This window comes from Eschrichtius robustus, chromosome X, assembly GCF_028021215.1.
Source record: "Eschrichtius robustus isolate mEscRob2 chromosome X, mEscRob2.pri, whole genome shotgun sequence".
In the NCBI taxonomy this organism is placed as follows: Eukaryota; Metazoa; Chordata; class Mammalia; order Artiodactyla; family Eschrichtiidae; genus Eschrichtius; species Eschrichtius robustus.
The window spans coordinates 29561059-29576875 of NC_090845.1; the positions used below are offsets into that span (position 1 = coordinate 29561059).

A 15817-nucleotide genomic window follows, 5' to 3' on the forward strand; every position below is an offset into this window, starting at 1 on the left:
ATTGGTAAACTTTATACATCCACAGATCTAGACATGAATACTGTTTCTTCAGAAATAATAGTTTTGTTTCCTAATATACCCCCTCTGGTATAGTTTCCCACTTATTTTAGTTTTCAACAACATTTCTGCTTAACTTCATGCTTTCAGCGATTCAAGAACTATTTATTGAATGCCCACTATGTAAAAGATACTGCCAAGTATCAGTAGATATGGTAGTTAGGGCCCCTGCCGCCTTCACGGAGCTGACATTCAAAGTGGTGCAGGTAAACTTTTAATAAACAAACACATAGCTATAGATTTTCGTTAAGTGCCACGAAGCAAGCAAACAGGATGCTGTCTGTGATAGAGAATGATAGGAAATTCTCTTTTGATGTGACTTAATTATATATTAACTCTGCAGTCCATTACTTCAAATGATTTCTAGTTATTAAATTTACATACTGGAATTTTACTACTCTGTTTGTTAGTCCCAAGCTTCAGGCTTTTATTTAGAATAAAAGCTACAGATGAGTAGAAAAGTCACTTAGCTGACCTGTCTTCATCCTTTAGGTTTCAGTTGGAAGGCCACTTTCTCTGCATCTTCTCTCATAACACTTACCACAATTTGTAATTATTATATGGGAATTTTTAAACTGTCTGTCTTCCCAAGAAACTATAACCCCCATTAGGGCAGAGAGTGCTTAGTGTTTCCATGACTGCATCCCTACTATATAGCACAGAGTCTGGCAGAGGGTAGGGACCAGAAAAATATTTATTAAATGGAAAATATTGACTGAATGAAGGAGTATTTCTGCACACTTCAGGAAGACTTTGATGATTAATTCCTCCTGGTTCTACAGATGAGATTCTCCTTTTGAATCTGTGAGTGATTCAGACTCGGTTCTAAACAGGCTATTCCTGAGAGTGTGGTCTGAGGTTCATGTACTCATCCTACTTTAAATCTGCATTTCCTAAACTCTTAATGCAGGTGGGTCCCTGACACATGAGTGAATGTAAGGAGAAAGTTATACTTTTTGCTTAAAGGTTTGAACTGTAAATGAAGAGGACATACTGTCATGTGTATCTAACTTTATAGCAAAGAACTGGTACTGTATAGTCAGTCGTTCTGACAGACTCCACAGCCAGGCTGCCTGGGTTCAAACCCTGGCTCTCATTTACCAGCTGTGTGACCTCAGGCCAGCCATCAAATCTTTTAGTTTCTCATTCTCCTCATCTGTAAAACGAGGATAAAAATAATATCTGCCTCAAAGGGTGATTGTGAGGCTTAAAAGCATGAATACAGTACACGTAAACGTGCTTAGAATAGTGAATGGCAGGCAGTAAATGCTAGATAAGTGCTCGTCATTAATTTCAGCAGTGCATAATACTCACTAAAAACAATTCTTCTCGAATTTATCTTGTGCGACTTCATTGGCCCAAAAAGTATGGCCCTGTATAAAAAAACCTGTATTTCTAATACTTTCTTAATTTATCATATTTTCCAACCACAGCTCTACCTCTGAAATGAATGAATATATTAACTGAAGGGAGAACTTATATCATAATGATCATTATTTTAAGGACATTATAGAATTTGTAAGAATAAAGAAATATTAAGACAACCTACAGTAACTTAAGATTCCCTTTGTGGTACTGACCTTTAAAAATAGCATTTGTGAATTTCATAAGCTGGTTTCCAGTCCTACTTACAGAGTTGGCTTTAACATCCAGCTTTTCATTTGGTCTGAAAGCGGGTTATTTCCAGAGGAATGCGGAGGGAAGGAGAAGAGGTGGAGTCTTTCTGGTGGAAATGTGAGAACAGCAGCTCTTTGAATGTTGTGCATGACGTAGCCTGGGAAATGTGAGCAGCTGCTGGCGGAGTGTTTCACACGCAGCGGGAGAGTGGGAAAAGCAAAGAAGCAAACCACCAGGGCAAACAAATGCAGAAGAATGGGTGGGGCGGGGTCAGGCTGCAGTGAAGGAGGGAGGTCAGGCTGGAGGGAGAAGGACACTTAGAAGAATAAAGAATAAAGCAGTGAGAATTCTGAGGAAAGGGCAAATGTCAGTTGCACACTAAGGGAGAAGGAAAAGGGGCATTAAGGCAATTTTAAGTACTCATAATTATATGCGTATTTCTGAAAAGAAATTAGAGAGATCAAGAGGCTAAAAGAAATACATACATACATAAAACTGCTGTTTAAACACATTTAACAGGAACACATTACATCTTTAAAAACAATAATAAAACTATTATATGTATTGCCACAGTAGCTGGCTTCAGAACTAGCAAAAAGTGTTCCTGATGAAAACAAATCAGAAAGAAAGTAGTACAGAAAGATCAAGCATTCAGGTAACCAAACTCATACTTCATAATGATTTTGGTTCACTTTATAAAATCTCTAAGAAAAATTAATATGCCTTTCATTCTAACTCATAAACATATCTTTGACTCCTACTGGCTTCACTCTCATTTTGTACCTCATAAATTTTTTTTGGTCACACTCCCTACATCATTCGTTTTTCTCCCTGTAATCCCACACATCCTGATGCCTTTAAAAAAAAAAAATAATAAAGTATGCCCTTGAAAACTAGATTCTTCTTCTTTGGGGTGAGGAGGTTGGACTCTGGAACATCTGATCTACGTTACTTTCAAGGGTACCTGGGCAACTTCAGTACCATTCCTCTTGAATAAAGTACAATTAGCTGTAAAAACATTGTAAACCACAATGACTGAGGAAAACGTCCATAAGCTTGACAGTGCACTTTAACCTAAGTGTGTTCTAAGGGCTGTAACTAGCCTGGACATTTAGATGTCCACATTCCTTTAAATCTTTAAAGGGACTTGTTCACTTCTGTTTTGTTTTGTTTTTTAAACAGAGATGAGGTTCAGCATAAATGATTGTTCTCTCTTTACTGAAAAGATGTTTTCCTAGAACTCAATTGTCCCTTTTTTCATGGGTCATTCTATTCCTAATGTCAACAAATCCTTCTGTGACCCAACCTTTTCTAAAACAAACACATTCTTCTTTCCTTTGTTCTTTTCATTTCCTTTACCTTCAACTTTAAAAAACTCCTGCCAAAGGGCACATCAAACTCGATGTTATAGTTGAAATCTTTTTACAAGAACTACCTACAGTTTAGAATGTGTTAGAATAATTTTTCCTACAATATTTTTGGATAGTGGCTTTCAGTCTTTTCAAGCCTGTGGATCCCATATTAACTTTCCAAGACTTAGAGGATCCCCACATAATAAAAGTATTACTTAGTATCTGTTAATTGTGAAAAAGTGACCGACCGATAAAAATCTGTATGAGTTTAGTAACCACAGCTGCAGTTACTTATTTATGAAAAATACTGGTATATGGGCAAGACAATTTTGTATTCTAGCTACAGACAATGCTTCATGCAAAAATATATTTCTACACCTCTCCGTAAAACTCTGTGACCCACAGTTTGGGAACGAATCTTTTATACGTGGTCACGGATCAACAGCATCTCCTGGGAGCTTGACAGAAATGCAGAATCACAGATTTCAGCCAATACCTACTGAGTCTTGGGGGGTATTTTAACAAGCTCTGCAGGTGACTCTTATCCATGCTAGGTTTTGATATTTACCTTCTAGACCAGTACTATCCAACAGAAATATAAGGAGAGCTGCATACGCTATTTTAAATTTTCTAGTAGACATATTGAAAAAGTAAAAAAGAAAAACTGTCTGTTGTTTTACTTGAAGCTACAGGCTCACTTGGTTCATTTTCAAGAGAAATGTCTAACTTCAAATAATCAAAAAAAAAAGAAATGGGTGAGATTAATTATAATGATATATTTTACTTAACCAAATACATCAAAATATTATCACCTCAACATATAATCAATACAAAAATATTAATGAGATGGTTTACATTCCTTTTTTTTTGGTACTAAGTCTTTGAAACCTGATGTGTATATTACACTTACAACACACTTCACTTTGGACTGGCTGCATTCAAGGGCTCAGTATCTACATCTAGATCATGTGTCTTGAAATATAGTAACTATAAATTCATATTTACATTATGTTTATTATATTTATCCATATTTACATTTTGGATTTATAGTTATAAATTCATATGGTGTTACTAAGAATCTACTAAAAGTTCCCTTCACCCTCTTCTTTCTGCCTCAAAGACAAGCGCTTGGGTCTCCACCTTCTTGTAGCACAGTAACACTCCCCTGATACAGAATTTTCTGCATGACATTATGCTTATTTTCCACAGTCTAACTCTAAAGTTCTCGAAATGTCTTGCAGAAGTCATATATATATTTAACCTTTTAAACCCAGCTGTACCCAGCAAGTGTTTAATGCAGAATAATGGTTCTCAAAGTGTGGGCCCTGGACCAGCAGCGGCCTCACTTGGGAGCTTGTTAGAAATGCAGAATCTCAGGCCCCATCCCAGACCTACTGAATCAGAAACTCTGCAAGTGGGGCCCACACACAGTGTGATCATACAGTGATCTGTGTTTTAATAAGTCTTCCAAGTGATTCTGAGGTTCACTAACATTTGAGAACCACTGATGCAGGAAAACATTTCCTTTGAGAATGGCCACAGACTTATTTTCTTCTGAGTTCTGTGATCTAACCACAAGCAGAATCATTTTTGGCCTTATTAAAGAAAAAGTCAAGGAAGGGCATGCTAAGGAGACATTGGCAGAACCAACCCTCAGCAAAACTGAAGTGAAGAAAGTTGGCTGTCCTCTCCTCACCCTCAGTTGGTAATCGGTCCACATTATTTGTAGGAGCAGACTGCCCAGATCACCTACACTTCCTGCCTAGAAGGGACCCCATAAACCACAACGTAAAATGATTAGCCCAAGATCCTTAAAAAAAAAAAAAAAAAAAAAGAACATAAGAAAAATGTTCAAAATCCATCAACACATTTAAAGGATCAAATCATGTACTCAATGATGATAAGGACAAACATACATACATATTGGGTTGGCCAAAAAGTTCGCTTGGGTTGTTCTGTACAATGTTACGAAAACCCGAACGAACTTTTTGGCCAACTGATAGATAGATAGAAGCCTGCTTCAAAAACCTATCTCACCCAAGTAAAGAACAGAAACTTCTCCGTTGGAACTTTTAATTTTTTTCAATTAAAAATCTTGTTTAGTTTTTTTTTTTTAAAAAATGAAGCCACGCAAATATTTCTGTTGGCCAGCTAAATATGATTCCATGTCCTTCCACGAATCTTGCTAATCTTATTACATAGACCAAACTCCCAGTCAGAAATTATTGAAGAATTTGTAAACCAGAGATCTGAAAAGGTACTACTTTTATAGTATTAGTGTCGCAATAGCTCATATATATATATATACACACACACATATATATACACACATAGATATATATATTTGTTTATAAGATGGAGAAAGGGAGGGAGGGTGGGCCATTATGGAAGTAATGAAAGAAAATTCATCTATAAAACTTTGCTTAAGGGCTTCCCTGGTGGTGCAGTGGTTAAGAATCCGCCTGCCAATGCAGGGGACATGGGTTTGAGCCTTGGTCTGGGAAGATCCCACATGCCGCGCAGCAACTAAGCCAGGGCACTACAACTACTGAGCCTGTGCTCTAGAGCCCGTAAGCCACAACTATTGAGCCAGTGCGCCACAACTACTGAAGCCTACGCGCCTAGAGCCCGTGCTCTGCAACAAGAGAAGCCACCACAATGAGAAGCCTGTGCACTGCAACGAAGAGTAGCCCCCGCTCGCCACAACTAGAGAAAGCCTGCGCGCAGCAACGAAGACTCAACGCAGCCAAAAATACATAAATAAATTTATAAAAACAAACAAACAAACAAACAAACTTTGCTTAAGATGGCGTAAGCAGTGAAGGGAGTTTTGGTCACTATGTCCTTGGACCAGATAGGACAATTACAATGTCTGCTTGCTACATAGTAGATGCTTAATCAGTGCCGACTGAATGAAAGAAGGAAAGAATGAAAGAAGGAATGGAGTATACAGAAGATGAGGGTCTACATCCCTGTGACAGAAAGTTACCACAGAGATGTGACGATGGAGTATATAACTGCCCGCATGACCTTGGAAGAATCTTAGGAAACCTTTAAAAACACATAATTCATGCTGCTGTCCTTAAACATATTTAAAGAATGTCATGCATGGAAATGTCTTCATATTTACTACTTTTCAAGTGATTACATTTCATACGTCCTACAGTCAACGAAGCATTTACATTTTATATTAAAGTGTATTTGCAGCTTCTGTTGCTATTCATGGGTTTACTCATGATGCAGAGAAATGGGTAGCACATTCCCTAGTAGTACTTCCCTAAAGGACTTGTGTTTGGTGACTAAAGAGCACAACTATGGCACTAAAAGTGTGTGCAATGCTTCAAAATTAGAAAGGTTTATCATCAGTTTTTCTTCCCATTTGGTTTCAATACCCATTTCTACTGGATCAGGTATTAACATTGGTTCCACTTTGAGAGCTAATTCATTAAAATCACTTTTGGTTGATTTTAGTACAATTGCTGAGTTATAAAGACAATGAGGAATATAATGCTGTATAATTTTATATTTGAAACGACAGGTGTGATTTTAAGGGGTACAGTGAACTGGGCTCATTAATCCATTGGTTTGTAAAGGAAGCTTTCAAAGTTGATATCCCTGAGAATTGTTTAAAAAAGAAGTGAAGCATGAAAAAAAAGTGAAGTATTGTGTTGCCCAAAATGGCTTTAAAGTATGACTCTGTTAAGCCCAAACTTAATAGGACTGTGAGAAGAGGCAACAAAAAGGGTAGGGAGTTGCAGTTCACAACTGATTCAGATCGTGACCGACACCTAAAAGCTGTGTGACTGTCATTGTGTCACTTATCGTCTCTGTAAGTCTCAGTTTCCTTACTTGTACAAGGGAACAGTGATACTATGTAATCATAATACATAATCATAATGTTTTGAGGATTAAGTGAGGTAATGTACATGAAAACTCTTTGTAACTACAAGGAATGATGGTTTCCTTTGTCAAAAACACATTGTCCGATGGTCTCACAGAAACATCCACACCAACGTGTCTACTCTGAGGGAGAAAATAGGATTTTATTCCCACAGAGAGTTTCAAATGGCCAAATCAATGTCTCTATACTTCTATTCGTGGATTCAATATAAATCCAGAACTCTCCATACATTCTATTTCTACGTACAGATACTCTGTGACTGGGTCTTACACTGCTATTGATGTCCATATCTATGTGGTTTATGTGTTCCTATCATTTTGAGAGATATGACACACAGCTAAAAAACCAGCATGCCTTTCTTAAGGAAAAAGTAATGGATCATGTAACTAAACCCAGGATATTCTGATATCAAGTAGACATAGCCTGGTAGTATGTCACTCTACTTCTTCTGTTACACTATTTGCTCAAATCTAAGACTCTTTTTCTTAGGCTTATATCTGCCTTCCCACTACCCCAAGTCTCCATTCTTGGTTTTTCTTTGTCTTATCAGACACAGAAGCAAAGATGAACTCACACTTTTGTCATGATTTTAGTTAACTGACACAGCACTGTAAGTGAATGAGTTCTTTATTTTCATAGAAATATGATGTCATAATAATGGTGGGCTCACACTCCCCTCCACAGAAGCTGGGTAATGCTTTAGTCTCACATACATTCTTCTAAATGTAAAAGGTTCTCAACAGGATGTATGAGTTGCTCTTCCAGTAATGGGGATAAAGTTGTTTGATATGAGCCTCACTTCTTGCTTTGTTCACTTTCTGAACAAGGACTCACATTTATAATATAGCAGAGTGGTTAGAATGCTGGTCAAAGGAAAAAATGGAATCAACTTGACTCAGTTATGTGCAACCCCAAACCTTGTATTTCTCAGCTTTCTGCTAAAAAACACTTTTTAAGCCTATTCTTAAGGTCACGTTCAAAAACAGCAACGTGTGAAATTTGCCACAATAAGAGCATATGCCGCAAACTGAATTATTTAATATGAGAAGGCTGTGTTATATGTGTGTTGGGGATGAGGGGTTGAAAAGTTAGAACTATATTGATAGAAGGAGGAACATAATCCCAACAAGTCACGCTTGTATTATGAAGAGGAAGCAACTCCATTGATTCTAAACTAAATTTTGTCGTATGTGTATCTCCCCCAGATATCCACATACACAATCATAGGATTGAACTGGCTGTGACCTAAGACGAAATGCATTATCTCGTTTTACAAACGAGGAAATAGAAGCTGGGAGACGTCAAATGGCTTTCCCAAGATAACATGGTCAAATAATAGCTGAGCTTCAGCTAGAAGTTAGGTATTCTACTATTCACTCCTACACTCTTTGCACGACATCACACTATCTTCTTTTATGTACTTCCCTATATTTATAACCAAGTCCTTATTCATTTTAAAGAATGGATACAAATTAAGCTATTAATATTTTCTCATACTTTATATTTAAATAACAGTGCAACTCTGATGATCACTTAGCATTGATTTTTTTTTTAACTTTTCCTATCATAATATTTTTATCTCATTTGTAAATTTACATGCCATTGTCACAGATTTATATCACATTCTGAAAGCAAATGTGGCATTCAGCTCACTAAAAGAAATTTTAAGATAATAGTTCAAGAGTGCTTGAATGGAATGAATGTGTCCTTTGGTTTTCCTTGGACATTTATTACTTTCATTATTTATGTTTAAAATGAGAGACATACTAAGGATGAAACTGATAAGATTTTAATAGTACTTAACCACTATGGAGAAAATACACACAGAAATGCATGCAATCTCTTAAATATATTGTCTTGCTTTAGTCAATGCCACTTATAACCATCTATCATACATGTATTTCAAGACTATCCATCACAACAAAAATTAAATTATATGAGATCTCAAGAGGTCTTGAGTTTGGAACTTGTTTTTATTAAAGATCTAGCAATTCTTTAACAGGACTTTCAGTCACACCCCTAAATGGACTGCCAATAGGAAAAGTAATCTGGTTTATCATTTTTTTTCTTACTGAAACACTGGAAACAAATATTTTTGTTTTTCTTTTAGTATACAAATATAAATTATAATATATTCATCTCAATATGTACCCATTATAATAATGTTTACTTAAAGAGTATTGTAATGTACAAAAAGCCCATTTTATAATATTAAGGGAGGGAGTTCCCTGGTGGCGCAGTGGTTGAGAATCCGCCTGCCAACGCAGGGGACATGGGTTCAAGCCCTGGTCCGGGAAGATCCCACATGCCGTGGAGCAACTAAGCCCGTGCGCCACAACCACTGAGCCTGTGCTCTAGAGCCCGCGAGCCACAACTACTGAGCCCACGTGCCACAACTACTGAAGCCTGCGCGCCTAGAGCCCATGCTCCACAACAAGAGAAGCCACTGCAACGAGAAGCCTGCGCACCACAGCAAAGAGTAGCCCCAGCTCACCACAACTAGAGACCGCCCGAGCGCAGCAACAAAGACCCAATGCAGCCAAAAATAAATAAATGTATATAAAAAAATATTAAGGGAAAATTACAAAATGCAAGATAATATCTGCAATTACAAAACTTAAAAATGATATCTGCAATTTAAAACAGACTGGAAGTAAAATGTAAACATATTATAAGTAGCTGAATCTGGAAAACAAATATTTTTAAACCCAGTTTCCTCTTTCCTCTCTGTCCCCAGAAGCATACTCTGTGCAACTTATGAAACCAGAAAAAGAGAGAAACAATTCCTTAATTCTATGGTCAAACCAGTTTTAAGGTTTGGGGGTATAATGGTGGCCTTCACGCATGGAACATATAGACACACCTATTCCACCATTACATTTTCTGAGTTCTTACTGTGAGCCAGGTACTGTACCAATAACTCTACCTGAATTAGTTCCTTTAATATTACAGCAAGCATGCTGGAGACGAGGAAATGGACAAAGAGGTCAAGTGACTTCAAGTAAGTCTGATTCCAGAACCTGTATGCTATAATAATAACAATTATAACTGCAATAACACCAAGAACTAGAATTCACACAGCGAATGTGGCTAGTACTTTACTAAGCATTTCCCATGTATTTTGACTTACTCGTCCTGATAATAGACAAATGTTTTAGAAACATTTAACATCCCCATTTTCTTCAGATGAAACACTGAGGCACAGAAAAGGTAAATAACTTGCCAGAGGTCCCACAGCCAGTAAGTGTGACCTTGAGCACACCTACATTCCCTTTATTTATTATGCAAACCTATGAAAAACTTCGTTGTGTGGGTTTGTGATAGGATGATCTTTCTTTAAAAGATTTAGAATGTGTCTTACCATTGACTCTTATTTAAATTAGGATTCCAAAAGGAAAGATGTTTTAAGAATCCAAGCAATGGTAGTACAAAGTAATTGCATGCCAGTAATTTAGTTCTTCCAGCATGATTCAGCGTTATCTTCCATGTTTATTGCAAGAGATAGTAAAGTCTAACTCTAAGCCATTAAAAAATGAATATTAATAGGCTTGAAAACATACATATAGGGAATTATTAAATAATACAAAATATCCTACACTCACAAAATATTATCATGAGTATCACATGAAGAAATTATTTTATTGTTCCTTACAAACAAGCTTTATCTGTATATTCTCTTACTGACAGAAGGAACCGCAATGCTTATAATATGCCTACCTGCAGAAGCTTCCATCTGGTGTTCAGGTCTTCCAGAGTGCTGAGGTTATATGGTGACAGCTGAATGCCCAACGTGGTGAGCTGGCGAGCAAGGTCATTGACGTGGCTTACATTCTCTTTGAGAGGTGCAATTTCTCCTCGAAGTGCCTGTGTGACATAGTCAAGGGCAAAATGGAAGATAAGAACATTTAAAGCAAAAAAGCAGGCACCTGGGAACTACAAAGTATCGTATTTTGTTGGAGGTGTCAGCAACATTTGCTCTGTTATAGTGGTATTATGACAATGAACACTTGTTAATGGGTGGATAACTAATATCTATTGAGCACTTCCTAGGTGCCTAATCCTGTGATGAGCTCTGTCCAAACATAATCTGATTTTATTCCTACACAAAAACACTATGAGGTTGGTCGTTGGAGAATTCTCATTTTATACATGAGAAAACAAAATTGCAGAGGTTAAACCTTGCCCAAGGCCCCATGGGTCCAACTTGAGGAACCAGGGTTACATACTCAGGTTTGTCTGCCTCCAAAGTGCATATTCTTAACAATTATATTACTTTTCCAAAGAAATTCTGGATTGGCAAAGTAACAGGAAAAATACAATGCTGCTAGACTCTAAATTCTACTCATCTCACAACCAAAAATGGATGCTTTCTTTTTTAACAGTAAAAGATGTACTCAATCATAAAATATTACATTCCTACTTTGTACCAACTACATAATAAATCAATTCATTTAGAGATTAGGGTATTTCGTCAGATCCTAAGAATGACTTCCAGGTCTCCTGGTATTTTAGTCCTTGTAGTAATGACTGAAGAAGGCTCCCATGGGGCTCCTCAGCTGTCTCTGAAGCACTGCAGCAGGATTCTGTGATGCAATGCATCATGACAATCTGTTGAGCGGAAGAACCCTATGCAGATACGGGGAGGATATTACCATGCATCATATCTACCCTATTGAGATGACGTTTATGGATCTTTAACGTGATGCATGATGTCCCAGTGTTCCAATGAGCAATTTCTAAGGGACGAATTCCCTCACTTCGGAGAACAGCTTGTGTCATGCAATGTCTGTGCACAAGGACAGCATCACTTACTTGGCTATACGTGCTGTTTTGACTTGCTTGATCTGGGCAGGTGTTATTTTTGTGGTTCACTTTGTTGATAAAACCATTGTTTACACTGACTTCATCTATAACCTTCCAGTTCCTTCTGACTCCAAATGACAGGAACCAGTATGTACATTCTAAGTAAGAATGGCATTATCCTCTCAGATCAAACTGAATATCTCATCACTAAAATGTGGTATCGTATGGAGTATAAGACTCTTATACAGTTCTTAGATAATACAGGACATTGTGGCAATCACTCTGTTGAACTTACAGTTTTTTAAAAAGTGGTCATTAAAAATATTAAAGAATCATGGGTTTCCTTCTGGGAGTGATAAAAATATTCTGGAATTAGACAGCAGTGATGGTGTCACAGCTCTGTGACTATACTATACACCACTGAATTACACACTTTAAAAGGACGGATTTTACGGTATGTGAATTATATATCAAAAAAATTAACAAAGAAAAACAAAAGAAACCGTTCTGACTGAGCACACAGATGCGAAAAAATCATATCAGATGTTTTTATCTTTATTCGATTTCATGTCAGTGGAATTTCATAGGAATCATTCTGAAACTAAGAAAGTTTTTATAGGAATTGATAGTAAATATTATTCCATTTCCTTATAAATAAATACATGGATTAAAAGAATCATAGTAAGTGCCCATGGAGAGAGGCAGTTAAACTCCATAAACGTGAAATGGAATAATAGAAAGGTTAGAAAACAGATTTCTTAAATGCCATTTGGGGAAACCTGGACAAGAACAACGATTACAAAAACGGAGCCATTGTCTTCTGGGTAATAACATGCGTTTCTAGTAACCACAAGTAGATATCACATGAGTGGGAACCGTAAGTAGGAACCATCGCAGAGATGGCAGGATAGCCAGCCAGGCAGAATCTGACAATAGTGCAGACTAACCCTGTACACTAGTCACTGCCTTCACTAGTGAGGCTCTCGGCTGTCGAGTTCAGTATCCATGTCCGTTAAGTCATATCTAGATTTCAGCTCCCCTTGGATTACATAATGCACATGGTTCAAGGGTCTCTTATTAGAGTATTTTGATTTTCACTTTCTTCCCCAAAGGCCTGGACACAGATTTTTAATCTTGCATGAATGTTTTGGAGGATGAAGGAGATTAAAAAATAAGTTCCAGCATTCATGATTAATCACAACACTCAGTCTCCTTTCCCCTCCCTCCCTCCTCCCGACTAGCCCCCACCCCAGCCCACACACACACTCTGTCATGGGATTTTGTGGCTTCTGTTTGTTTGTTTGTTTTTTTTTTTGGCTTGTATCTACCAATTACAGTAGAAGTTCCCTTAACTGATCTCCACTTAAGACTCATCAGATTAGCCAGGGTCTTCATTTGTCTGGGAAACATACTGACTGGTGCCTCTAACAACCTCTAAATAAGATGTTAGAGATACCTGTCAGTATGCGTGGCGTTCAGCTCTCATTAGTTGACTTGTCAATGTGTGTACGTTCTCAAACCTGCTTTTGCCAATTAGTACTGCAATTACATAATTTAATGAAAGATTTCCTAAACCAAAGAAATATAAGTCTAAGAAGAAAATAAGTTATTATTTCTATAAAAATAAGGTTAAATATTCTGGAAAATTGCTTTCAAAGAAAAAGAAAAAGAAGTGTTACTGAATTGGGTGTGGACAAGACAACTGTAAAAGATTAGGAAAACAACCTGAAAATTTTAGAAAGGTTCTGTATTGAGAATGCTCCCCATGTTTCCCAGTGGGCTCTGTCTGCATTAAGGAAACCTGAACTGGAAATCAAAACGTCTGTGTTATCAGTGTGATTTATGGAGAGCTCTAATCAGAGAATTTACACTCAAAGAAAAAACCTTCACACAACATTAAGATATTAGTGACTATTTTAACATAGAATAAAATGTTTAAGACATATTTTTTATGATTCCCTAATTTAACTGACTTTTTCAATTAACTGTTAAACTCTAGGTCCTAACTGAGTTGGAATAGAGAGCATCTATTTTAAATTTTGACTACTATGATTTTACTACCACTGCTACTGCTACTACTGTTATCATTAAGGGAGAAAAGCCATATGTTCTGTTTAATCTGAATGCCGAAGTCTCTGTTAAGATAAACGGAAGTTTTGATTAGGGGGAGGTCAGTTGCTAAAGAGAGAATTTGGTGCAGAGGTTCACTTTGGGGCGATAATTGTGATGGGCCCGAGCAGAAAGAAGAACTTTAGCCGGCTAGAAGTCATTGGGAGGGCACTAAGCACATGAGAATGGAGGAAAGGAGATAGCTGATGGTGGAAAAGAGGAAGAGAAAAAGGAGGCAGGAGAGTGTTTAAGTCAGTCTTCACTTTGACATCTGACCTAGGTTCTGGTGGCAGCTCCATACCACCTGAGGACGGCTCACTGCTGTAAGCTGTCAATGCCTAAAAGTGTACATAACAAGAAGCACGGTCCCCTAAACACTGAGTCACAGGACATACTATGCGAAGAGTGAATACAGGTACCGTCTCATTTAAGTGGATGTAACATTACGTTTGACTGTATTTCAAATATTAGCACTTCTAATACTGCTAATTTAATTGTTAATGCACATAGACATTTACATTTAAATTGTTAAACACTAAACATAAAATGTCTAAAAGTATGGCTCACTCTGAACAATATGATGTGCTATTTAAATACTACCAGAATGTCATTAGATTTTATTCTAGTTTGGAAGCAATAAGTGAGAAAACATTCAAGCGAGCCATTATACTCTGGGTTTTCTTTGAATCACTTAAACATCTGGAATATGTTCACCATGAAAGAGCAAACCAAGTCTAATTTTATTATGACTAGTTTCATGCAGGCAGAATTTTCACTTCATTAAATGCTGTCTGATTATAAATATAAAAGTACTGATTTAGAATGATAATAAGTCTAATATGTCAAGTTTTTCTTTTTTATGATGTTTAATTGCTTGTCAGAACTTTGCTTCGATCTTTATGCAAAGATTTGTTCAAATATAGATTCAGAAGCTCAGCCATCAACCACTTTGCAACAAAAGGAAGGAATTGTCTATTAACAAGGGAACATTATTTCTGAGGGAGCAATTTTGACTTGATAGTTAAGGACTATTCTGCAAGGCACAGAAGGTCAATTTGGAGCATTGGAAAAGGTAAGTTGAGGCCCTTTGACTTTGGGGGCCTCCGTGAAGTAGGAAGCAACAGACCTGGCATATGATCAGCGTGCAATGAATATTCATTGAATGAAAACATGAATTAAGGGGAAGTGGGAACATTTGAATTAGTTGTGAGAGAGACTGTGAGAGGGAGGCGACCAAAGAAACGCAGCGAGGTTGCCAAACAGTGTTGAGGGCTCATTTGAGGCTGAAGACCACAATTTTTTAGCAGAACCAATCTCCCCAATCTTCTCTCTCTCCAACAGTGTTCCATGCAAGCATGGAGAAAACAGTTGAACCAAGTTTGGGATTTTGTCAGATGGTTGTGGCACAAATACCTAGGGACAAGAGAGTTTACATTTTAGCTAGAATGTGATTGCAAAACACAGCTAAACTGGATTCAAAGGGAAGTGAAGCAAGATGAGGCTTGTAGATGGAGAGAAAGTAGAGGGGTCAACGGTGGAGGTTCAGGACAAACCAAGAAAGGCCATAGCAAGATTAGCTGTACAAGCAAGCAAGAAGGAGAGGAGACTCTGGGATGCTTGAATTAGCTCTGCCATTTAGGAGTTTATTTATAAATTGTGTGATGTGATATATATATATCACAGTTATATGTATATATATCTGATATATATACACCACTTTATTTATATATTAATGGTGCTCCTGAGAATCTGAAACTCTTCCCTTCTTAACGATATCAAACACTGTTCCTGAAATCTTAACCTACTACTTCATAGAGGTCCTATCTCACTTACTAGGAATTCAAAATTAGTCTGATCTGACAATGAGATGTCATTCTAGGGCTATATACACTGGGCAGAGAAATTTACGTTACAAATACTATCTAAGAAACGAAGTAGGGGCTAACCGCATTTGTCTCTACAATGAAACCTTGCTGAA

At 37.2% G+C, this 15817-nt stretch overlaps 1 protein-coding gene across 4 annotated transcripts in view; it reads right to left on the reverse strand.

The window, feature by feature from the left end:
- Positions 1-15817, reverse strand: part of DMD (dystrophin) — a 1739631-nt gene that overhangs the window by 347994 nt on the left and 1375820 nt on the right. For all 4 annotated transcript variants that reach the window (XM_068533306.1, XM_068533307.1, XM_068533305.1 and 1 more), the window contains one exon: positions 10645-10791. In XM_068533306.1, the coding sequence (XP_068389407.1) occupies positions 10645-10791 (147 nt within the window). The remainder of the gene's footprint in view (positions 1-10644; positions 10792-15817) is intronic.